The sequence below is a fragment of the Podarcis melisellensis genome, assembly GCF_964234715.1.
Source record: "Podarcis melisellensis genome assembly, chromosome: 1".
NCBI lineage: Eukaryota > Metazoa > Chordata > Lepidosauria > Squamata > Lacertidae > Podarcis > Podarcis melisellensis.
The window spans coordinates 96,877,459-96,903,092 of NC_138528.1; the positions used below are offsets into that span (position 1 = coordinate 96,877,459).

At 40.2% G+C, this 25,634-nt stretch overlaps 1 protein-coding gene across 1 annotated transcript; it reads right to left on the reverse strand.

Annotated features, from left to right (window-relative positions):
• Positions 1-639: 639 nt before the first annotated feature.
• NXPH2 (neurexophilin 2) lies at positions 640-25,634 on the reverse strand. Its single transcript, XM_081929995.1, has 2 exons — positions 25,160-25,634; positions 640-2,547 (listed from the first exon to the last, which is right to left on the reverse strand). The coding sequence occupies exons 1-2, from the start codon at positions 25,217-25,219 to the stop codon at positions 1,804-1,806; spliced, it is 804 nt and encodes a 267-aa protein (XP_081786121.1). The 5' UTR covers positions 25,220-25,634; the 3' UTR covers positions 640-1,803.

The following is a 25,634-nucleotide window of genomic DNA, read 5'->3' on the forward strand; positions in this document are numbered from 1 at the left end:
GTTTCATGCCATTTTTGGGTGGGGCCATAAGAAAAGTTGGTGGAGCAGCAAATGTACATTTGACCTTTGTACAGTAGGCTACTTTCTACACACACCTTTTTATCCTTTACCCAGGTAACCAGGAAGCATTATCTGAGTTCAGGGATACATTCCAATAGGGCAGAACAGTGAATGATGAGTGTGGCCTCTGAAGAGTCCTGAGGGCCAGACAGAGTGGCCAAAGGGGTCATATTTGCCCTGCCCTGAGGCCCCCCACCCCTGCCCTAGAAGAACTGTGATTGCATTGTACTATTGACAGACTGTATGTGTTCGCCTGCTTAAGCACAGCAACCATATTTTAAATATTTTTTGTATTATGTGGCTCTATCAATATACTTCTGTATGTTCTGACCACTGACATGGGAGGCAAGCTCCCTCCGTTTCCTGTACTTGGCTGATTTTATTCATTTGTCAAAAGCACTTTTAAACAGCTTCGTCTATACACATGTTGGGGGGGGGTCTCACATTTAGAATGAGCAAAAACGAAACAAGCAGTACAGTACAATGAAATAAACCCATAAAATACGTCAACAGGTAACAGGAGCAGATAAAGCAAGGGCAGACTGAACTAAAACCAATGAACTCACTACACCCTTAAAATGCCTGGGCTAAAAGATAAATTTTAATCTGGCACCAAAAAGATACTAGCCACACATCTGAAGAGGGAGGACACAGCCTAGAGCTGGGCAGTAAATCCAGAACACACTTTTTTTTTTTTTGCTCATTAGTGGGTTCTCAGTCACTAACTACTATGAAAATGGAAGGTGTCATTCTAAAACATGGCTTTTAAGCATGGCTTCAGAGGTGAGCAACTGACCCACCCTCACTTGCATTAACTGGGCTCAGTTCTGCTGTATTCAAGCTCAATGGCAAGTCAGTGACAGCTCTTGTGAATGATTCATTCATGAAGACAGTTTATACAAATCTCATAGAAATTCTTTAAAATATTCAATTCCTAGAGAACATTTGCCAAAGCTTTAGGCAAAATTCATAGGAACTCTAGTGTTGGGCAAGCCCCTCCCTATAATAGTTCTCCCATCCAAATCTTTTGGAAATGTCTGACATCCCTCAAAATTTCTATAGATGCTCATCTTAATGGCATCTCTACTTGAACCTAAATGTTTACCCTGACGTGTTTATTGGCAGTTGTGTTATGACTTTCCTCTAACACCAATGAAGTGTGCTCCCCCCATTCTAAATATTAATCTGCTATTGCAGCAACTCCTAGAGAAGACAGATAATGTGTACATTGTTTGCATGGGGTCTGTTGTTTCTGCTTGTCCATATAGTGGCAGTGTCTGGTGTTTCCTCTACAACTGATGGGAACAGACACAATAACAAATGATTATTCATTTTTTGAAATGACATTTTGGTATCTGAATGCCTAAATATGTATGGCAACAGCTTAAACTTAGGGCCAGTTCACATACTCATGAACATCACTTGCTTAGACATTATGTTGAACTTGCAGCAGAAATGAAAGACTTCCAAGTGCTATGAAAGTGCCATTTATGGTGTTTGATCTTTGAGGGTGTTCACTGACACATGCAAATTGCCACTTGATGTTGTAGCCATCAAGTGAAGAACATGCACAGGTGAACCAGCCCACCGAGAGAGGATTATTTTCTCTTGGGAGAGAGATTTTTGTTGCTATAACCTGATTAGGAATCCCTGTCCAAAAGAAGCTTAAAGTGGAATTTTAGACAGCTTATCAATACAATGATTTATCAGTCATTGGGGGGGGTGGGGAGAGAATGGATTATATCATCCAGATGACAAATACGGTGTTTCACTGTGGTAGTTGTAATCAGGACAGACTTTTTGCACCAGTTTGTAATCAACGCTGTAAAAAGCAATGTAAATACAGATGACTTTAAATGGTTTAGAACACAGCCAGGACACATGGCTTTGTGTCTGCTCTTGGTAGCAGATCTTCGAAGGGTCAAAATTACACAATGCAGTTTTCTTAGCCCTATCCGTTTTCTCGTATTCAATTCGACAGTTGAAAGACTTGGACTCCTTGGTCTCTAGCGTTGACTGTGGTGAGGATTCAAACTCCACCACCTTAGAAGGTGGCACCAAGCTCACAGAAACATTTCCAAGGCCTGTGGAATTGTGCCGGAAATAAACACTGAAGGTTCCATTGCCATGGTCAACGATTTTCCCTGTTATGAGAAGATTCAGCTTCACAGTTTTGATGTTAGAATGGAAGTCACCCCACCCAAACATTTTCTTGAATTTCCCAGTTTTTACAATTGGTCTGCGTTTAGTTCGTGCAAGAGATTCCTGAACCTCAGTGATGTTGGATAACCAATCCCAAAAGTTGTCTATGCTGTCTGAATATGACATCTGTCCATGTTTCAGTGCTGGGGATGGCTTAACAAAGAGGCGTAAAGGGTTGATGATCCTCGAATTGACTACATTATCAACTAGTGTGTCTGCAGGATCTTTGTCTTCCCAGTTTAGTAAGTCTGTGGCATGGATGATCTGCTTAGCATCACAAAAGATCTGTTTCAAAAGAGAGAGAGAGAGAAGAAGATAAATATTAAAAACTAACATGTGATATTAAATTAAGTTGAAAGATTCTTGCCCAGACTTTACTGTGAAAACACTCAAGACAGCTTATATCTGTATTGCAATATTGAGTGACTCTTTTGTTAACTGGGCTCAGTTCTGCTAGGTTCTAGATACATGCTCTGCCCTTTTAGATGTGCCTGAATGAGTGGTGATCACACCTGACTGCATCTGAAGAGAGAGTGGAGACTTCTCTGTAGGACAAGATTCTGAACCTCCTAAAATCTCCAGTGCCATAGCCCTGCCATCTTTCTCCTGCCATCCTCAGTTAGTGAGAAGCTTCCTAGATGCTTCTGCCCATCTCTCTGATCCTCAAAATAATCACTACCAGCAGGTCTCATCCTTTTCTCTCACAGAAATGGTTTCAGTAGGGCAATGGATTCTTTTGGTCATTCCCCTCCCTTTTTATCTGTAAGGAGCCACAGAGAAATGTGTATTTTTAAAACAACAACAACAACACACTACATTCTAAGTACTTAAAAGAATGGTAAAATAAAATTAGTTAATAACTAGGTTGAAAGTACTTAATGAGCAGTAACCTTTTTGAATTATTCACACATGAATATAAAAAGATTAAAATCTTATTCTTAAATACCAGTTTTATGCGGAAAGTGCACTGCAGTTCTTTGCTAATCTTCCTCTTAATATAAATCACTTTGAAAAATCATCTTTAATTATCTCTCTTTTTTTTTTACAGAAGATTGTATTTGCTTAAAATAGAAACTGATACATACTGGACCTTGGGCAGAAAACTCATTCTGTGATAGTGGTTTAGCGTTATAAGATATTTATTTCTGTATTTTAGAAAATCTAATTTTTATACAAATCATATATGACATATGAAGTCTATAGGCTTCTACTTAACCCCCACCAGCAAATGTACCCCAACAAAGCAATCCAAATAAAATACCTGGTAGAAGTTAGTAAGCATGACACCATTTGCATGTAAAACAAAACATGTCTTTACTTAGACCTCCTCCTTTCTAGTAAAACAAAATAGTTGTCCGTAAGTTATTGGGGTCAACAAAATCCCACAATGTAAAGTACAAACATCTTCTCAAATGGTGTGTGAAATCTAAGCCTTTACAAAAAGCATTTAAAATGTTCAGCTACATACATAAAACATAATTATAACGGTTGCACAAATACAACAGTGCAACAATCATGAGTAACAACAACAACAAATATTGCATTTTCTTAATACTAAATTATTGGTGCAGGGAGAGATTAACCCTAATGTTATCCAAGATATGGGGCAGAAGCTTTCACAGAACATTCGTTGCTTTCTCTGTTATGTGGATATCAGGGATATATATCCTAGTTCAAGGTTTTCATCTGCCTTATACTAAGGCACCTGATCATCTAGCTTGGTATTGTCTACAATGAAAGGCAGTGGCTCTCCAGGGTTTCTGACACAGGTTTTCCCCAATCCTACATGAAGAATCCAGGGCTTGAACGTGCCCCCACCCTGAGCTCTGGCTAATGGTCTCCACAGACCCTGGTGCACCCTTGGAATCTCGCACCGCTCATGGAGACTGTGGTGGTGAGTAACAATATATTCCCTGGAAATGGCTATTGCTTAGTGGCAGGGCACATGCCTTCACATGCAGAAGGGCCCAGGTAATGGTTTAAATAGGATCTCAGGCATTAATGTTAAGAAAGAAAGAGCTGTGAAGAAACCATTTAAATCACAACAAAAGGAAAATCTCATATGCAGCCTCAAATTGGTTAACTACTCCATGGTCTAGACTTCTTTCCTTTTCCTTTTCTTTTTGCTCATATATTGCTTTAACAATACAAACTAACTTGAATGCTAGAACAAAGTAAACGTTTACATAACTCATGACTTGACAAAGCTTACCAATTCTGCAAGTGCATGCACATTAGAGTCATGCAATATCATACAAGTTTTCAGCATCTTACACTCAAGGCTGGCAAGAATAATGAAGTCTCCAACTGCCGTCAATTACACTAAAAAAATGCAATCCTAAACTGATCACATTATATTCCATTACAATTCTCCTATTGTAAGAAAATTATAACAGACTCTAATAATTCAACATAATAAGCAGAGCCTGGACCTTACTGATAATTAAATGTGCTTTTCCTAAAGGCAAAGGCTGTGATAGGTTTTGTAGCAGCATATGTGATTGCTGTAAGGCATTAAGGATTTAAGTAGCATGTACTTATTAGCTACACTATACTGAAAATCCATACCATATTCATTTTCTGGAATGTATTTTGTACCTATGCTTGTGGTACTAACCTACAGTTCTAATACCCCCCTAATTCCCCCACCCCCTGTTGCTAAAGCATTTTGCTCCTGTTACATTTGCATTGATGCTATGAGGAAGGAGGAAATGGGCACAAGGAGCTGTGAGTGGCGGCTCCAAAACTCCCCTTCATGTGGAACTCTTGTGGTGCTAATCCCTTATCCCTGTCTTGAAACTGCAGTACAGTGGTACCTCGGTTTACGAACTTCATCCGTTCCAGAAGTCCCATTCTTAACCAAAACCGTTCTTAATCCGAGGTGCGCTTTCCCTAATGAGGCCTCCCGCAGCCAGTGCCCTTCCACCATTCGGATTCCGTTCTTAGACCGAGGTAAAGTTCTCAAAGCGGGACACTATTTACAGTTTTGCGGAGTTTGTAAACCAAATCATTCTTAAAACGGACTGTTCTTAAACCGAGGCACCACTGTATTCAACCTTATGCAGCAGAACAGTTCATTTGTTTTACAGAATAGGAACAGAGTTAAATCCTGATGAAAATATGCCTTGAGGCTTCTGCTAGTAGGACTCATTAGCTGGATCCTGCCCTTGGTTTGCATATTGTTTCAGAAGGGGTGAACGAGATAGGTTTGCCATTAAATGCAAACTAAAACAAATCCCACCCCCCCATCGCCATCTTCCACTGCAGAATGGTTCCTCCCACACTGTATTTGGAGACTTGTTTGGGGTTTTTTAAGTATCCACATTGTAGTCCAATGTTAACTGTGGATTTCATCTTTACACTTGGATCTTTTAAAATAGCCATCACACAATATGTGACTGTACCTATCCCACCCCCAGCCCCACCATAGAAGTAATAATCGAAGAGTGAATTTCTGTGTTTGCAGTTTTAAAATATCATTTGCGTAGCCATCCATTGAGTCAAATCAGCAAAGACGCAGCTTTCAAAGAAAGCTATTGAAGGCCGAACAATGTCTGATCCCCTCTCCGTCCCAATCCCCAGTAGTATATCATAGGGTTAAGAGGAAAACAGACTTTCACAAACAGTTCTGGGGTGGGATTGAAGATCAGGTTGAGTCGCTATCACATTAGGAATGTACAAATTCTGCTTCCCACCCAAGCAACTGGTAAAGCACCTTCTGTTATTACAGTTTTACTATGTTAATGAAAAGTGGCCAGAATTCCCTTGTTCAATAACATATATAATTGGATTGCTTTTACAATTCTGTCCTGTCTCCTGTAGTTAACTAAAATGACAAGCTGCTTCAGCAGGAAATAATGATTTTATTTTTTTAAAAAAACCCTCTCATGATCAAATCTTGCAGCCCATTAAATTTTCTGCTTGTAAATGAATCTTATAAAGAACTATCCTCCCTGTAGAGGTACAAGCACACCAACGTCTCTGCTGACAAAACTGGAAAGCAGATCCAGCTGCACAAAACACGGCTATCCATGATTAGTGGTGCAACTCCCCCCAAAGCCATATCTCTTCTGAATCTTTAGGGAATTGTCAAAGAAGCATAATAGGAAAATGACAGAAAGTAGATGAGGAATGACAGAAGTGAACTATATATCAGAATACTAATTGAAGATATTAATATTTTCCCGTGTAATATATCATTTTCTGAAAAGCTGCTAGTGCTGATAAATACTAATAGAAGCCTGGAACAAAACTCGACAAAGGAAGAAGGGAGATAATTGCAAACTTTCCTTGGCTTGCCCAAAGCTTTAACTTTTTTCTTTTTAAAAAACTTTTTAGAAAATACTACCCAAAACTTGTTCAATTGACAAGAGGGGAAAAACTTGCCACATTCAGCAAGGAAACTCTTTGCCTTGCAAAGAGCGATATCCAACTAAATCATACTTAAGAGTAGAACCTTTGAAACTAATTGGTCTTGCCTGAGCATGGTTTATATTCAACTGCATCCATTTTAACTCAGTTGTAGTTTTGTCCCTGTTATCTAGCACTGCTTGAATAATCTTATTTTGTTGTTGTTATTATATTTATTCATTTATATCCCACCTACTCCCCAGACTGAGACTCAAGGTGGCTAACAGATAAAATGGGAAAAGCTGAAAACATAGGGGAAATATTAAGTTCACACCTCCACATTCTAAATAGTGATGAACTAGCAACTCATGCTAGAGTAATATGTTGGGTAAGAAAGCAGCAGTAACTGCTGCCATCCTGTTTTTGGAACAGACAGTTTATCATTATCAGAAATCAGTATGTACAGGTTAAAGCTCCTCTGATCTTAACAACTGTTGATATATACTATTGTTGTACTGTGTATTTTGGGTTTATGCACCGCAATAAAGCTGTGTGTGTGTGTGTTTATCATGAGATGGAGGCGGAATGCCACTGCATGGAATCAACTAACTGTGAGGCACAAAGAGCCTCACTTAGGAGGGAAATTTAAGTACAGTACAGTAGTCTGAAACTGTCTAGGCTCCTGAAGGGATGCTGGACCTCTGATTAGTTGCTTTACGTGTCTTCCCTGCAGCAATCATCCACCAGCTTGCTGTCTCCATATTCTAGATTCTGCTACTTAATACTGCAGCCACCTGGCTAAATAGTGTCATAACGCTACCTGTGTATGCATGACCAGCACAATTGAAAGTTTTAGTTTGGGAATCTATTTTCAGTTTTTTGTTGTTGTTTTTTTTAAAAAAACTTAAATCAAGGGGTAGCTAACTTGTGGTGTGAACTCCCATCAGCCCTAGCCAGCATGACAAATGATTAGTGATAATGTGAGCTGTGGAACCCTTTGTTTGTTTGCAATCAAGGGGTATATAAATTTTATGAAATCAATAAATAGTCCAGCAATGGCCAAAGATTTGTTACTTTTAAGCTAAATACAAGCAAATATACTCATACATAGTAGATTTATGTGTACGGAAACTGGGGGAGAGCTTGCTCTTATACAGGGGTCAGCAAACTTTTTCAGCAGGGGACCAGTCCACTGTCCCTCAGACCTTGTGGGGGGCCAAACTATATTTGGAGGGGGAATGAATGAATTCCTATGCCCCCAAAATAACCCAGAGATGCATTTTAAATAAAAGCACACATTCTACTCATGTAAAAACATGCTGATTCCCAGACTGTCCACGGGCTGGATTGAGAAGGCAATTGGGCCGGATCTGGCTCCCGGGCCTTAGTTTGCCTACCCATGCTCTTATATGTTGCCCTGAACTCCTAGGATGGCAGATGCGATAAAAATGCAATGCAATTTAGGAAAGGGGCTCCCTAGCTACTGCTTCCTATCTTTACATTACTGGGGCATCTGCTTCATTCTTCTACAGCAGGGTTGGAGAACCTGTGCCCTCCAGCTGTTATGGCTTCCGCCAGCCCTAATCAACACAGCCGATTGTCAGGGATTATGGGAACTGTAGTTCCGCAATATCTGGAGGGCCAGAGGTTCCTCAACTCTACTCTATAGGTAAAAATGGTGATCGAGGATGATTATACCTGTGTTCCCCAAAAATGGGAACATCATTTTTGATGTGCGTCAACCCTTAGTTAACTGCATGTTAGAGGACATTTTCAATTTACCATTTAAATACTTGCTCCCCAAGAAGTATAAATGATTCCCATTTCCCCAAGAAATTACAATGCGCATGCAGATGCTCCAACACCTCTCTGGACAGCACCCAAATTAGTTTTTTGTGGGTTGCTGATTGAAACAAGCACAGCTAGCACTCATTTTCAACAAGCACCTGCTGACCACCCATCTGCTGAACTTTAGAGTTTAATGATTCTTCCCTCCTGCATACTTTTTTTAATGCCTGGGAGATTTCATTTTACCTTTGCTAAAATCAGTTCATTAAAATACTAATTTCAAACTGTAATTATCTGTTGGTTAGCTCTGCTGGTTGAACAAGCTATAGTGCTGATATACTCCCAACTGCAGAAAAGTTCACAGATGTTCCAGTCCCCAGGAGGCTCCACTGTGCTCAGAGACAGTCTTGAAAGAGATTTAGGAAATGTGCTTTTAAGAGTCAAGCATTTGCACCCCAAATGAATATATCAGGAAGAGTCAGAGGGGTAGGCAGTGGGAGAAACACAGTAACAAAAGTCAGTGCGATCTTAATAAACTGACCTCTTATGAAAATGCCACCTGGTTTTCCTTTATGCACAACAAACCCTTTAATTTTTTAAAAAAGCAGAAAGTCTGAACAAACTGTCCTTGCAACTATTTCCTTCAAGACTTTGAGAGGTTCATAAATCCTGACCATCTGGCTAAACAACAGGTAACACTACTGATCAAAAAGGACCCTGTTGATAACTTAAACACTTTGGTCAATGTGTTGCTACAGAGAGTTAAAATAGAACATTTATGAGTTTCAAATAAGGTATCAGCACCCCTCTATCCTACCAGCTCCCACCAGTTCCATCTGCTTAAAGAAACTCAAACCTAAGACATTATAGTTGGTGTTGGCTCCTTAGAAACAACCCAAAGGTTACAATAGGGTATATATTTTATTAGGTTAGAATATTACTAATTGGTGAGCAGGATTTTAGTTTTCATTGGTGAGCAGGATTTTGGGAGACAAATTCCTTTGCAGAAAAAGGTAATAACTCACCTGTTCAAAATACTGGGATGGGTGCTTTGCATTTTTATGTCTAAGTTTAGGACAGCTTTTTTAAAAAAATCCCAAAACTTCTTCACAAAGTGCATAACTAAATTAAAGAATTCACTTCCACAAAAGGCAGCAAGGGGCGACCAGTTTGGGTGGCTTTAAAAGATAGCTATACAAAATCATGGAGGACAAGGGTCCTCCTGATTCACCTCCATCACTGAAGGCAGTTTCTTGGAATCGCAAACAGGTTCTGCTTTGCAGGCTTTTCATGGGAATCTGGCTGGCAATTGCGAGAACAGAGCGCAGGATGAGATGGGCCCTTGTCCTGATCCAACAGAGGTCTGTTCTTGTGTTTTTAAAGTAAGGTCCAAAAGAAACTCCAACCCCTTATCTTTTTTTTCACAGGGTGTGCTGCCACATCTAATACTGGCTGATAAGAAAAGACAGTAATAGAGTACATTTTTTTCTTAGATCCAAACAATATGTGACAGCCCCATTTTTAATTTTATTTTGCATGTGCAGGGGAAGTCAAATTCTTTGCCTTGCTGTGTGTCAGTGTTTGTTTGTTTGTTTGAAAAAAAATTCCCTGTCTGGCTTGGTTCCAGGATGGGAGGAAATTGGTTGGAGCTATAGAGCAAAGGCAGAGAAGAGGGGAAGATTTCACTCATGTGAGGCACGGGATCCAGGGCTAGGGCCAGTTGGGTCCAAAGGGAGAGAGGTAGATGGCACTGTCTAAGATGGGCTGGTGGCTCCAGGGCAAGCACACAATGAGGGTCAAAGTGTGGCATGGCCAGAGGTGTCAGTGAACCTTAAGCTATTGCCTAGCCAAAGGAGGCTCAGGTACTATAGGACCTAGGGAGTCCTGATTGGCCTGTGGGAGACAGCTGACAGTATAGTACTGAAGTCCAGAGGGAGCCCTTTACCCATAGAGCCTACAGGGTTTCCCAGAGTTCTGCTGGAATAGGCATTTAAAATATCAGTGACTCTAGTTTGGGACCACTTCTTCACTGGAGATTTACATCTCCCATCTCCTGTGCACTCATGTAAAATAATAATAATTTCAATCTTTGCTTTATATGTGTACAGAACAAGTGTGTGAATAAATAAATAAATAAATAAATAAATAAATAAATGGGGTTGTTTGATATCTGCTCTGCTCCTCCTTCACCGAATACTTCCAATAATTTGAGACAAGTCCAGTATAATAATTAATGTCCTGGCTAAGACATGATCTTACTACCACAAATTTGTCACAAACTACTTCCCATAGCAGGCACAAAGTTCTTACAGCAAATGTTCTCTTTTGTTTCCTACTTTTTTTTTGTCTGCCTCTCATCTTTTAAACTAGGGAATAAGAGTTTAGAACTATTTAATTAAAGCTAAAGGTATACCTTATAGCTCTGGTAGGCAGGAAGCTGAGTGAATTCCAGAACCTCTATTATTGTAACACATAAGAGATAATTAACAAAGGAAAATATTACAGTTATCTGCACCCTTTGAGAGTGTAACTAATGAACCTCTAACAGCTGCTCCTGAAAAATCAGCAACACTATCACTATCAATTTCTAGACAAAGCGCAGCTGACAGATGCTTGAAGTGATAAATCAGTCTACACTAGGATTAAAATAACAAGCCCCAGAAGACCTCTAAAAGACAAAGGTGTTGTACCAGTCTACTTCTAGGTTCCCTGGATTCTGTTAGAATGCAGATCAAATTGGTTTGCAAAGCACAAACGGTAGTGGGAAAGAAATCCAGCAATCGGTGCACTTGCATCAAACTTGGCAGTTCAAAAAAAAACCAAACAAAACCCAGTAAAACTATCACACACACACACACAGAGGAAACAGAGACTGAATTTCATTTCTGGTGCTATGGATACATGAAGTAAGTGCACTTCATTTCCCATACACATTTTAATTAAGCCTGTTTTAAGTTGGGCAGTTGTTTTAAAATGCAATGAATATCATTACTGAAACAGGGTATATGTCATTTCATTTTCTTTGTAAAAAAAATAAAAATAAAAATGGGTGGGGGGCAATCTCATAACACATTGCTAAAAATGACTGATGTGTTGAGAACCCATTCACTCCAATGCTTTATGTGCCAAGTGAGATGGGCGAGATTGTCAAAAAGTAGCAGAAGTGGCACCTAGGGAACCTTTCGGTCAGGCATGTCAGTGACAATGTCAGATACGACAGGCGGGCTGACAATGCTGACACCATGCAGAGTACTGTGTCCATGACATCCCAGTGGATACTGAAATACTGTCCTGACTGGGTGCAACGTGGGCTTGCTTTAGCTGTTGCACTTTTTGCTTCTGTATTTATATTGTCCTACATATTTCTTTTAGCAATAAATTTCTTTAAAAAGCAAAATTATGTTGGAAGCTCCAACCACAGAACTTTGGCCTCATATAAATTAGTTAAGATATCTCTCCCCTTCAAACTTTGCAACATTTCTTTTATTTATTATTTATAAAAGTATTTGTATACTTGCCACTTCAAATAAAATACTGAGGTGGGGCACAATATAATATGCAGTAAAACAATATGCTGTATATGCTGTAATCTCCACTTCTCAGAAATCACTCAGGGTCAACTAGAAGTGACATTAATACTGAAATAGAGACTTAATGTTGTCTCTGCTGCCATGTTTCTTCTCAGCTTTTTATGTGGATGTATGATCTAGTGTGTTTATATGCATCTATGGGCGGCCTCAAATCTAATATTAAAAATACATTAAAACATCAGTCATTAAAAACTTCCCTAAACAGGGCTGCCTTCAGATTTCTTCAAAAAGTCAGATAGTTGTTTATTTCCTTGACATCTGACGGGAGGGTGTTCCTTCAGGGCAGGTGCCACTACCAAGAAGGCCCTCTGCCTGGTTCCCTGTAACTTTGCTGCTCACAGTGAGGGAACCACCAGAAGGCCCTCGGCGCTGGACCTCAGTGTCCGGGCTAACTGTTGATGAACTGGAAATTATTCTTAAAATATGATTCTGCCCAAAGATACTCTGGTTCTTGTGGAGAATTTCCTCTCAATGCAAATGCTGTTATGAGACAATGGATTTTCCCCAGGACTGCAGCAAGGAAGGAAAGAGTTAATTTCCCTTTCTACCTGCTGTTCATTATTTTTAAAACCCCAAACCATGCATATTAAGGGCTGGATTCAGCTATCTGGTGGACAAGCAGAACTATTTCCTCTGTGCTTCCCCAAATCCACTCTAGAGGGTGAGGAGAACCCCCAGAACAGCATACAGGGGAATGAAATAGGAGATCCTTCTATCTGAAAAGCAAAAACGCTTGCATTGACAGAACGACTATAATAGCACCAAGCTGAATTCCGCCCCTCATGTCCAGTTTAGTCCTTCTGAACTCTTGCCCATGATCTATGAAGGATAACCAATAGCGGTTATAGAGAAGAAAATCCTGTTTGATGGAAGCAGTTTTTGCCCTGGACATGATACAGAAGGTATACGCTTGCAATACTGGAGTCCTATGACTAGAACCACAGAAAACACAAAATAAACATATACCGAATAAGAAACAATTTGACAAAACTGAAGAGAGTTTGGAAGTGAAGATGATAACACTGTTAACTTGACAGAAATACAACTGAGATTTTTTTTTTATTTTTTTTTTTAGAAAGCTGTTATACAAACAGACACGCAATTCAGATCAAAGCTGCAGTGACAGCAAAGGATTAAAGCCCCTTTCAGGCCACAGTCCCAATCCAGATAACCTACACCCCATGCATGCTATTTGATTAAAATTGTGAATTTTGGGAATGACATGACACCTAGTTTTGTCCTAGAGTCACCATGAACTGGCTTCTTGGTAGATTGGATCAGCAAGTCTGCAATGCTTGTCAAAGCTCCAATGTTATAATATTCTCAATGTTCCAGCTACACAGAGATCAAGATTCAACATTGCTTTACAAAGTTCTTCATCCCGATGCACTCCGGGATGTTTACAAATAGACGGATCAGGATATTTCCCATCCATGTGTTCCTCCATAACCAAAAGTACACTCCATTTTAATTCTGCATTAATCTGCAATTCTCTACCCTCACCAGAAAATGTATGGGAATCCAGTATTAAATATCTACTTAAATACATAAAGGTAAAGGGACCCCTGACCATTAGGTCCAGTCGTGGCCGACTCTGGGGTTGCGGCGCTCATCTCGCTTTACTGGCTGAGGGAGCTGGCGTACAGCTTCCAGGTCATGTGGCCAGCATGACTAAGCCGCTTCTGGCGAACCAGAGCAGCACACGGAAACGCCGTTTACCTTTCTGCCAGAGTGGTACCTATTTATCTACTTGCACTTCGACGTGTTTTCGAACTGCTAGGTTGGCAGGATCTGGGACCGAGCAACGGGAGCTCACCCCGTTGTGGGGATTCAAACCGCAGACCTTCTGATCAGCAAGTCCTAGGCTCCGTGGTTTAACCCACAGCGCCACCCACGTCCCTGCTTAAATACATATTTTAGTGCAAAATGTTTATTTTAAAAATATGTCTTTTGCCCACATGTTAAAATGTGTTTTGATGTGTGTGTGTTTTGAGCTGAGACCTATTTCATAACATTCAGAGAATTGCAAAAAAATCCTGATCTGTTTATGAATCCAGGAAGTGTGAATTAGGTTGATTCACTTAAAAAGGTGGATTTGAAATAGGTCACTAGGTGGGGTGGAGATGCTATGCTAGCTTTCCAGCAGGTACGTCACTGTTGCTTAATGGCAGGGAGAGGTGAGGTCAGGGGTGTGTGCAAACATATCAGTGGAGCCAATCCAACACTCCTGCTTGTGTATTTGAACCACCACACCACTCTCCCTTCCAGGAACCTAGAATCTTAGCTCTACCTCACCTGGGAAGCCATGTCTCCCTCCATTCCTATTGCAACTCAAGGTGTGGAGTCTTTGTGGCAAAGTTTGAAACAATGTGATGAACAAGCCTTTAATGGAACAACAACTGAGATATGAGTGCCTTCTTTTAAAGATACTGTAGCTTCTTTCTTCTATGGAAGTAAAGGTACTGTTAACCCTACTTGATTCACTTACTAATTCCACTGATAAATATATATCTCCATTTAACTCTAACATGGTTTACAGTGTGCAGTCATACATTGGTTCTTGAACAGAATGTGTTCCGGGAATCTGTTCGACTCCCAGAACCATTCAAAAACCAAGGCGCGGCTTCTGATTGGCTGCAGAAGCGTCCTTCAGCCAATCAGAAGCTGGATGGGAAACGCCGGCCGTTTGGCTTCTGAAAATCATTCAAAAACCAGAAAACTCACTTCCGGGTTTTGATTGCTCCGGTGCCAAGGCATTTTAAATCCATGGTAGGCCTGTACTGCTATACAAATATAGTCAGAAATGAGTTCCATTAAGTCTGAAGTAAGTATGTATAGGATTGCAACCTTAGCTGTTTATTCCTAGGTTTCCATTTCATCTGGTGTTGGCAGTTCCCCAAATCTGGTGATTTCAGTGTGAATTCGCATAGCAGAACCCTGCAATTGTACACCTTCAGTGAAGTGAAGCATAACACAAAGGGCTTGTAGTCATCCTCAAATGAATCTGCTAATTAATTTTTTTCTAGTTTGCTCTGGTTTGTTGTATAGTCCAATTAAGTTGCTAAGCCAGTCACATCAGAGTAAATCAACCATACAGTTACATAATTTTTTTCCTAATAAACAGTAGTAATTACATGTACTAGGTTCTAAGGCCGCCAGATGCTCCAAAGCAAAAGCTTTAATTTATTTCATCTAAAAAAATTTCAAAGAAACAACCCATTCATGTGTGATTGTTTTTTTTAATAAAACCAAATAAGTTAATTCTTATTTCAATGTAATGTAACTCAGATGCATAAAAGAAAAGTAGAGAGAATAAAGTAGCTATATCCCGCTCTCGCTCAGTTCACTGTCGATTTATTATCACTATATATATAATTATGCACACACAATGTTAACAACTCAGTCCTGTAAATGTCTCATCAGAAGTCAGGCCCATTTAGCTCTGTGGAACTTACTCCCAGGAACGTATGCACATGATTGCATCCTAAAGACTTCTTATGCTATAAAACTATTATAGCAAACACTGCCTGAGCGCTAAGAGAAACCTGACACAATAAATTCCACTCCAAAAAACACAGAAGTAAAAACTAGAATTCAAAAGTATTCTGAAGAAGTTGGTCTTGCAAGCTGAACAGGGTTCACTTCTGAGCTTGCAGTTGTTAGGCTTGGAATATCACAGCACAAATAGTAATTGCACTTTGGTTTAGAGGGAGGGCAACGTTCTCTGTCAGCTGTGACTCCTCTGCCTGAATAAGCACCAGAATGTCAAGACTGGGGAAGAACTACCATCTGTCAAAACATGGGTCCTTAAAAACTAGCAAGAAGTCACACAGTAAGTAGGAAAATGTAATATAAGCTAGATAGTTGTGTAACCAACTTAATGGGGATGCACAAACATCCCCACTTCTGATTTCAGAAGTCAGCCAGACTGTTTTGGAGCACATAGATGTGCATATATCTGGGGCTTTCAGTATTATGGTAAATAACTCTTGCACCCAAAAGACTGACAGCACAGGACTGTTCTTTTAGAGTGCAATTTTATGGATCAAGCAACATTATTTTTAGAAGTAAAAGGACACAAATGTAATGAGGTTTCTGAAGCATGCTCTGAGCAAGATGCAGTTAGATCTTCCAGTAAGTCCACAGAGAAGCATTAATTGGAATCTCTTACACTTCTGGGCCTTGGGACTTTTCAGTCCTCCAAAACAGAGGAGGCCAACACAGTGCTCTCCAGAAGTTTCTCTACTACAACTCCCATCATCCCTGAACATTGGGCATGGTGATTTGGGCTGATGGGAATTGTAGTCCAGCAATGTGGAGGGTACCACATTGATTATCCCAGCTCTAAAAGGATCTAGAGGTTGCATAATGGTAGTATTTATATAATTCCACAATATTTACATTCATCTAGGTGGTTCTTACTGCAGAAGAGCCTACCTGCTCTTCACCTGCCTTCATCAAATGTTGTGTGTAGTATGGTTTGCTGTATGGCTGGGGGCAATGAAGGAAATGAAAATAATAATAATTGTATATTAAAATGCTAATAAGTCACAGCAGTGAACATCTAGGTTTTAAAGAAACCTGTTCTGATGGCAAAAGTGAGATTCTGACACACCAACTCTATGGAGCTGACGCATTTTTGCCCCCCTAAACGTTTGAGGGGGCTGAGGAGGCCGAGCGTGGTGCAGCTTCAGTGGCCAGCTCCTCCAGAATGCTTTTTTGCATGTGGGTGGTGCCATATTATTTACTTACTTATTTTAAAGATTTATTGTTGTTGTTTAGTCGTTTGGTCGTGTCCGACTCTTCGTGACCCCATGGACCAGAGAACGCCAGGCACCTCTGTCCTCTACTGCCTCCCGCAGTTTGGTCAAACTCATGCTGGTAGCCTCGAAAACACTATCCAACCATCTTGTCCTCTGTATGCACACACAGCTTCAAGCTGTTGACTGGTGGGTGGAGCCGGAACATGCTTTCCTTTAGTTCTACAGTCCCAGGGTAACAAACTGTTGGACCAGAAGATTCTTTATGAAGTTTTTCCTAATGTTTAGCTGAAATGAGTTTCTTTACCATCTCTACACATCAGTTCTAGTCTTGTCCTCTGAAGTAACAGAGAACAGGTCCACCCTATCTTCTTTGTGACAGCCTTTCAGGTATTTGAAAGCTGCTCCCATGCTTCCCTATAATCGTCTCCAGGCACAGGACTTGGATAGCCAACCCCTCAGCCTTTCTGGTAGCTTTCATCTGAACACCATCTAGGTGTAGGGTCCCTAGAGCTACACTCACCTATGGACCTGTAAAATTCTAAGCCTTTTAAGAGTGAGGGGAGATTCATATACAGTGGTATATACAGAGTTACAAACACCGCAGGTTACAAATGCTTCAGGTGCCAAACTCTGCTAACCTAGAAGAGTTACCCCGAGTTGAGAACTTTGCCCCAGGATGAGAACAGAAATCGTGTGCTGGCAGCACAGTGGCAGCGAAAGGCCCCATTAGCAAAAGCACGCCTCTAGTTAAGAACAGTTTAAGGTTAAGAACGGACCTGCGGAATGAATGAAGTTCATAACTAGAGGTACCACTGTATGTTAATTCAGTTATAAATGCTGCATATCAATTCTCGTTTGTGTTCTGGACTGTCTTCCAGTGATATGAGCTTAGACATTTATCACTGTTATACCCAGATATAAAAATTCCTGTCACCACTAGAGCATTACCAGTAGCTATTTTACCAGTATTATTTCCTGTGACACTAACTATACTTTGTCTATATACAGAGAGAGAGCTTATATCACACCTCAGAAGTCTAGTTAAGTCTTATGCTGTATTACATATGATCTCCTTCAACAAAGAAACTGAACACTACAGCTACATTCAAGTTTGTGGACACTGGTTACATGCTTAAAAATTGCATGAGCGTTTATCAGCTTTATTAACTCCAATTAAAAATCAAGTCCCTTTGCTGAATTATAGGCAACTCAATCCATCCCACCTCAATTAACATAGCAATCCTGATACACATACAATTTAGCATATTCCTCTCATTATACAATCACATATTTTATAAAAAAAATACCAAAACCCCAGTCTTATGCTAAAATTACAGTAAAAGTACATCAGTACAGCTGACTATAAATTTACCATAAGGGAAAATATAAAGTTTTAAAACAAGCATTTTATATAGAATCTGAGATTCCTGTAGGAGGAAAATGTTCCATAACAATTCTACTTCTGCTTTAAATAAACTATATACAGATTGCAAACTGCCTAAAGTCTTTAAAGAGTAGGCAATGGCTGATATAAATAACCGAAGCACTTATGAACTAAAATGTACTTCTCACAACTAACTATTGCACAAGATTCAAAGGATTAATCTCTCTCCAAATCCTGAAAGTATTTATAAAATCAGCGATGCTTGTCAAGTGTCCTAAAACACTGCATACATTGCAGCAATCTAACCTAGAGGTTACGAGAGAATAAACAACAGAAGTTAGGCTATCCCTGTCCAGATAGGGGTGCAGCTGGACACTCAGCACCACTGAGGCTACTAAGCCTCAAATGATAGCCAGGATCCAGCAGTGTCACCAAACTATGTACCTGCTCATTCAGAGGGAGTATAACTCCATCAAGAGCAGACCATCTCCCATCCATTCAGTCTAGGGAGCTAACAGTGCTTCAGTCTTATCCAGACGGAGCTTCAGTTTGTTGGCTCTCATCCAGTCCACTACCAAGGCAAGACAATGGCCCAGCATATCCACTGCCATACCTGCAGATGTAGGGAAGAAGTAGAGCTGTGTGTCATCAGCATATTGCTGACAATGGACTCCAAAATTCCAGATAACCCCATTGAATGGTTTCATGTAGATGTTAAACAGCTCAGGGTTGCATGAATACCAGTTGCTTGTAACCACAGGAGGGGAGAATGCTTTTGTGCTCAAATCCTGCTTGTAGTTTTCTCACAGGCATCTGGTCAGCCACCGAGAGAACAGGATGTTGGCCTGGATGGGCCAGTAGCCTGATTCAGCCAGCTCTTATTATGTTCTTATGTACACACCATACATTTAAAGTGTATGACTCTCCTCATACTGTAGGCTTCTAGCATCACTTTAACTCTTGGAAATCATAGGAATGTTTTTGCTGTATCTACTTCCACATTTTAACCAGACTTGCAGTGATCCACTTGTTCGTAAGTGGCAATGGCAAATAAAAATAATCCATTGTGCAGGGTTGTAACATCGGTCAATTGACTGCCTATTATGTGCCTGTGCTAAAAATGGCCCAAACTTCCACAACGGATGACATCATGTCATAAAAGGCAAGGCAAAAATGCAGCTAACTTTTTTTTAATTGCCTCAAGGTGTTGAGGAGATATCCATGGGAGAAAGGGCTCCTTGGTTGCCACCTTCCACACACCGTAGTTCATTATTAGTAATAAATAATACAGCTGACCTAAATTTAATGTCACTGCCCTCACTTATTGCCATTTGTTTATTTTTGTAATATCTCCCTCTTTTTTGTTCTGGTACTAATCAATCCATGCTTTAAATAATGGAACATTATTTGATAAGCCTTGCCTAGTCCAATGCCCAACTCTAGTTGATTGTTTTTTTAAGGGGGAATCTCTGTCTTTCTAGAGCTCCTGTCTCCTTGCTTAGGTAAGACACAAAGGCAGCCCTAGGTGATGCCTCCAGAAAGCAACCCTGTTTTAACATGAGACTGTGTTTTGTACAATGTATTCTCTTTCCTTCCTTCAGATTCCAGAACCTGAAGGAAGAATGACAGAAAAAAGCTCCGTGTGGAGTATCTAGAATGAAGCCTGTTTAAATGTTTCGATGTTTGCATATAAGATAGAGAACCACGTTTGCTAGCACTGCGGGAAAAGCACTGTGCAATGCTGATGGCTTCTGCCCTCCTGGTTTCCTTCTTGTTATCTGGGAGACCAGGGTAGAATGGTAGTGAAAGGTGAATTGTGAGGAGAGGAGCAGTGTGTGGTAACAGGGAGATGGGCGTGGGCTCAGAAGGGAGGAGCTGGAGGTAGATAACCACAATCTGGGTTTTATGTAGAAGTCTGGTCAATTTTCTCTTTAAACACAGTCACATCCCGTACCTTCAACATTTTACCAAAAATGGTACATCACACAAAGATGCCTAGCATTGTGACATAATTTTGCACATATTTAAAGTAGGCTATCCCAGGATGGAGGGGAGCAGTATGAATCTCACACTTAAAAAACCCCACAACTTTGGTTGGCAATAGGAAAAAACTCTTATGCAAGACACTTAATTTACTTTTAAAATAATAATAATAATAATAATACTGTTTTACTGTATAGTCCATGCTTGTATGAGAAGCACCTCAATCATCAAGAAGTTTATTCTTAATCTATACTGAAAAATAATTCTATTTTAAAAAAGAAAACATCAAGGCAGCTAACTCTGCAATATACGCCCACACCCACACCCACCCAAAAGCTAAAACACAGATAAGTTTTAACCAAAAGATATCAAATTAAATATAAATAATAGAGAGCAACAAACTGCATACTTAACAACTTAAAAAGAAATCTTATATTGCACGAGGTTTTTTGTTTTTGTTTTATCACACCATTTGAATTTAAGGAAAAACCCTTCCCTCATACTATGGAAAAGACTTTTAAACAAAATAGCAGCACATTTGATCAAGTTACAAATAAGCATTAAAGATACATCAGCACTTCTGTTAGCTATAAACATCATCAAGTGCTTTTGAAACCCTTTTCTGTATCCATAGGCAATGCAAAGCTTAATGCACCATTTGCAGAACCAGTTCATAGTCTGAGGACTTCCCTTTTATTATAAGCCTGCACTGTGACTCATTTATTGTATGGATTTAAAATGTGGAGTATAAAACAGCAAAGCACTGCAGCTAGGTTTTGACAGCAACACTATACAATTTTTATTTAAATTTCCGTTGGTTTTTTTTTTAACCTTAAATTTTGTTCATTTGGGAGCTGATTCTTAAAAGACTGTTTTGAAATATATATTTGACATCTTTGGCTTAGTTTTATTTTTCATTTGCAAGCACCACCAATGAAAATTGTAATAGATATGACAAAAATAATATACCAGGATTTGTTTGCAGGAATCTGTTAAATAGGCTTGATTGTTAACATCAGTGCCTTAGGGAATGGGCTGTAAAATCCTCTTATACAAGGCACTTTTCTACTGCTAGTGCCTAAGATTGCACGGCTCCTCTAAGCTAATTATTAACATGACACTGAATAATTTGTAGCAACAAAACAGCTGAATGGCCATTAACATTAGATTTAAAGAAATGGTATGCTGTGACCTTAATACGTACTGGACAAAGCATTTTTTTCCTTTTTACTATTTAGCCAATAACTACCCAGATTATTATTGACTGGAAACAGCAATATTGTTTTACATATATTGACTACCATAATGTTAAACGAATGGTGAATTATGGTGAGTTTAATTATCTTTGATTAGCTACTATCTAGTTTGCAGGGGAAATGGATGGTGTGCAATTTTTTTTACCACCAACAGCACTTTTTACTGTCTACATAACCTGTATTTACTAACAACCCAGCCTTATAAATGTGTGTATAAATAAATAAACTAAATAAATAAACAATGGAAGGAAGCCCCATTGAACACAGTGTAGCTTACCTTTGTGTAGATATGTCTACAATTAAATGTTTAGTTATTAATTTTTGCCTACACTAAGGCTGCAGTCATATATACACTTACCTGAGAGTGAGCCCAGTTGAATACAGTGGGACTTACTTTTAAGTAAGTGTTTGCGGGGGCTGCAGCTTGGGGGCGGGGAAATAGGTATAACCTACAAGGTGGTATACCAAGGACATCCTATCAGTTGCAGTAAATTTTTTCAACAACAGAGAGACTAATTTATTTGTAGTGAAGGGAAACTCATTGAATCATTAACAAGAGGGTGATTTTGTAAAACTTCAACTTAAAATACAAGGAATCAAAATGAGTACAGCAAAATTAAATAGGCCTTTTGAATTTCTCTGCGCAGGGAGACTTGCCAGTTCATTATAGTTGCCATAAGATACTGCCCCCCCAATGTTTGTGTTTTTAAAGTTTTGTACTCTATAGTAAATTTCACCACATAAAAAAATAAGTTCTGGTTATTTTATTTTTAAAAAATGTTTCTTTCTCTCATTGGCAAAAATGCTTGTTACTGTTTACGGATATTGTCCATGTCTATCTTTGATTGTCCATGTCATCTGACTCTACAAATTGTACACCTGGAAGGCACTGGTCATTTAAAAGTACATGTACACAACTAAATAGTAGACAACATGGTAATACTGTGTCTATGATATGCAACAAAATGTTAAGCACAGCTTTGTATTTGTAATTAGCATATGTTATAGAGTCCCATAGGGCTTACTCCCATCCCAAGGGCTTCTATGGGAAGGGGGAGCGTGATAGAAATCGAAATAAATAAAATTATAGGGTTGCAGGGTTACTTGGATTATTTTTTTAACTTTAGGACTACTTCCCTCTTAAGAATTATATGATAAAAGTGTTTCATTACACCACTGATGGAGATTTCTCTAAAAGCACAGAAAACGAGCTACTCCCCATGGAACTGTTAGGCTATCAGCTGAAAACAGGTACTCCCTTGTGTGTGTCCCCCCCCCTTACAAGAAAACAGCTTTTGATCATTTAAAGTAATCAACACAAAGCAATTGTTGTAAAGCCACAGCAAAAAAGTTGACACTATCCAATAAAATGTGAAATAAAACCAATGTCCGTCAGAAGTTTTAATCGGTTCCTTTGATTATCTGGTTGATTTAAAATAACAAAAATAAAAATGGGTTGGGGTATTTCAATTTACCTCTTTCCTGACCAGCAACTTTGTAATCCATTAACTGCTTTCCATTCACATTCCTAACCCCTGTGTGGTGTTTAGCTGGAAACTCTGCTCTAAGAATATAAACAGCCTTTTATTGTTCAAAAAAGCAAAGCAGTGTGAAAGCAAATATGAGTGTCTTATCGCAGAGCTGCAGCTCCGCACTTCACTGCTATGATAAAGTGCCACAGCAAAAAAAAGGGAAAAGGAAAACAGCCCCACAACATTACAAGACAAGCACAATCCAAAACCGGATTAGAATTTGACATAAGCTTCCTCAAAAACTAATCAATCAACTCATGCTGTAATATTAGAATCCAGCTCTTAAGGAGGCTGTCTAATCCCTTCAAGGTTTATTACACATCCCCTTGTTGACTGTAGTCACACACACACAAACTTTCAGCCAGAATGCAGCCATGAGGAGAAAAACAAAACTTTGTATCCTGTTGTGTGCAAACAATTAACATCTTCCGGAAATGGAGTATGATGAAATACGATTGCAATGCTATTTTTGTTTGATTTAGCTCCTTTTGCTGCCTTACTCCATATATTTAATGCCCCAAGTTAGTTATTCAAGTAAGTTTGTTACAACTATTTACAACAGTATTCTCTACACTCTGATTAGTAGCAGTGTCTCGCTTGGAGTTCTCCACAACTTCAGCAAACCAGCTTTTGCCATTTGCTTCTGACTGCAATCTTCAGTTTACTCCCATTATATTCTGCAGAGTTTACGGCTAAGTACAGTAAAGGTATTTACAACTGAGCTGTAGTCCACCCCAAAGCCATAAGATACCACAAGAGAATAGACAGCAGTATTGTACTTTTACATCATCTATAGGAGATGTAAAACTAATTTTGAAACTACGAAAAGCAAAGAAATTTAATTTAAGCTGCAATCCTATGCAGTTACATGAAAATCAAGTACCACTGAAAACATTTGCTCCAGAGTAGTAAACATGCACAGAGTCCAGCTGCATGAGCACCAGATAATTGCATAAGTAGTTTATTGTTTGAGTGAGTGGCTGTCAACAGTACAAGATTCTCAGATAAAACAAGATTCTTATTTACAGGTAAATATTCTCAGATAAAACAAAATAAAATATTAATTATAAATTAAAATAAACTTATTTGCAAATTGCTTAGGATCAACCAAAGTGGACTCTAGTCCACGAAAGCTTGTGCCATAACACAACTGTTAGTCTTCAATGTACCACAAGGCTACACAAGGTGATGCTGATTAAATTAAATAAATTAAATAAGTATGCAAGACTTTTAAGTAAAAAGTTGCTTCATAGTTGCACCACACAACATCCTGTTTAATAACATCGCTTCAGGTTCGTACTATTGAGGAAACAAAAAACCAAATCTGCTCAACAGGCACATGATTTCTTGTAAATTAGAAAACTGTATGAAGCAACAATGTAACTAACTTTCTCTAGAGGCACCAGATATGGAGATGATTGTAAAAAGCCAGTTCTTTATTATCCAAGATTTCCAAAGGGCTTACTGCAGTGCAACCCTAGGCATGTCTACTCAGAGGAAAGTCCCTCTGAGTTCAGGGGCACCTACTCCTGCGTAGCTGTGTTTAGAGTTGCAGCCTTACTTCGGTTACACTAACAGCACATAAATGGAAGATCCGAAAACCTCAGTCCAAAGCCGACAATATTCAACATGTTGGACACAGGCCTTACGGGAATCCCAGTTGAAAACTGAAAAAAACAAGACGATATTGTTAAGCAATCCCGCCTTGGGCTTTAATGGGCTGTTCTAACTCAATCGAATTCTTTCCCCTCCGAAAGCGAACAGTTGCGTGTTCCCCGTCGAAACGACAGCATCGGAAGAGACGCAAGGTGCGCCCAGGAGCTCCTTAGGTTTCTTTGGCTGCTTAGAAAAGGGAAAAGTTTCCACCCAGCATCCGAGCCCAAGCGATCGAATCGAAACGCTCACCCTCCTCCTTCGCAAACCAAAGCCACACCAGGCGCGGCTAGCTAGTGAGAGATCTCGCCACCGAGCCGCGCGAAGTGTTGGCGGCGGAGGCAGGTGCGCGCCCCATTCATTCCCTGGCATCGCTGAGATGGATGGTCCACTCCCCCCCCCCAAAAAAAGAGAGCAAGGGTGGGAGAAGAGATGGAGAAGAGGGGAGAAAAGACGAAAAAGAGAAAGGAAAGACCTCATGCTAAAGCCACCCCGGTTCGTTACGAACTTCTCCAGCGTTCCTAAATCTTGCAGAGAAATAGGGAGGCAAAGCCGAAGAGCGCACTCCGTTTGCGCCCAGGCAAGGCGGGAGACTTACAAGCGGGAGGAAGCTGTGCATCACCACCAGGAGAGGCAGGGGCTGCCGCAGGTGCGCCATCCTGGCTGGGGAGTCTTAAGAGATGCTCTCCTTTCCTCGGGTCTGGCTCATCTCCACTTTAGGGGGCAGGACTGAGTCCAGGGACATAGCACGGCGCGGCGGCGGCGGCGGCGGCTTCGTCGCCGTCTTCTTCTGCCTCCAGAAACTGCCACACGACAGACATACACGCGCGCGCCCGTCAGAGCGGACGGGCAGAGAAGAAGAAGAAGAGCCCCCGCGAAGACCCCGAGGCAAATCCTCCGGCGCTCACTCGCGCAGGCGCCTCTTGGGGTCCCCTTTCGCGCGGGGGGCGCCGCTCATGGCTGGCGGCGAGGCGGGAAAGAGCCGCGCAAGTGGCCGGAATCAACGGCGGAACGTCGAGGGGTCCCTGGGAGAGGTGGGAGGGGCGGGCGAGAGTGAGGGCATTTTCACACAC

What these genes read in the sequence shown, in the direction of transcription:
- NXPH2 (XM_081929995.1), bottom strand. Translation starts at nt 25,219, where the DNA reads ATGGCGCACCTGCGGCAGCCCCTGCCTCTCCTGGTGGTGATGCACAGC. An exon ending in TGCACAGCTTCCTCCCGCTT is followed by an intron (nt 2,548 to 25,159) that starts GTAAGTCTCCCG and finishes CTTTTGAAACAG; the next exon opens with ATCTTTTGTGATGCTAAGCA.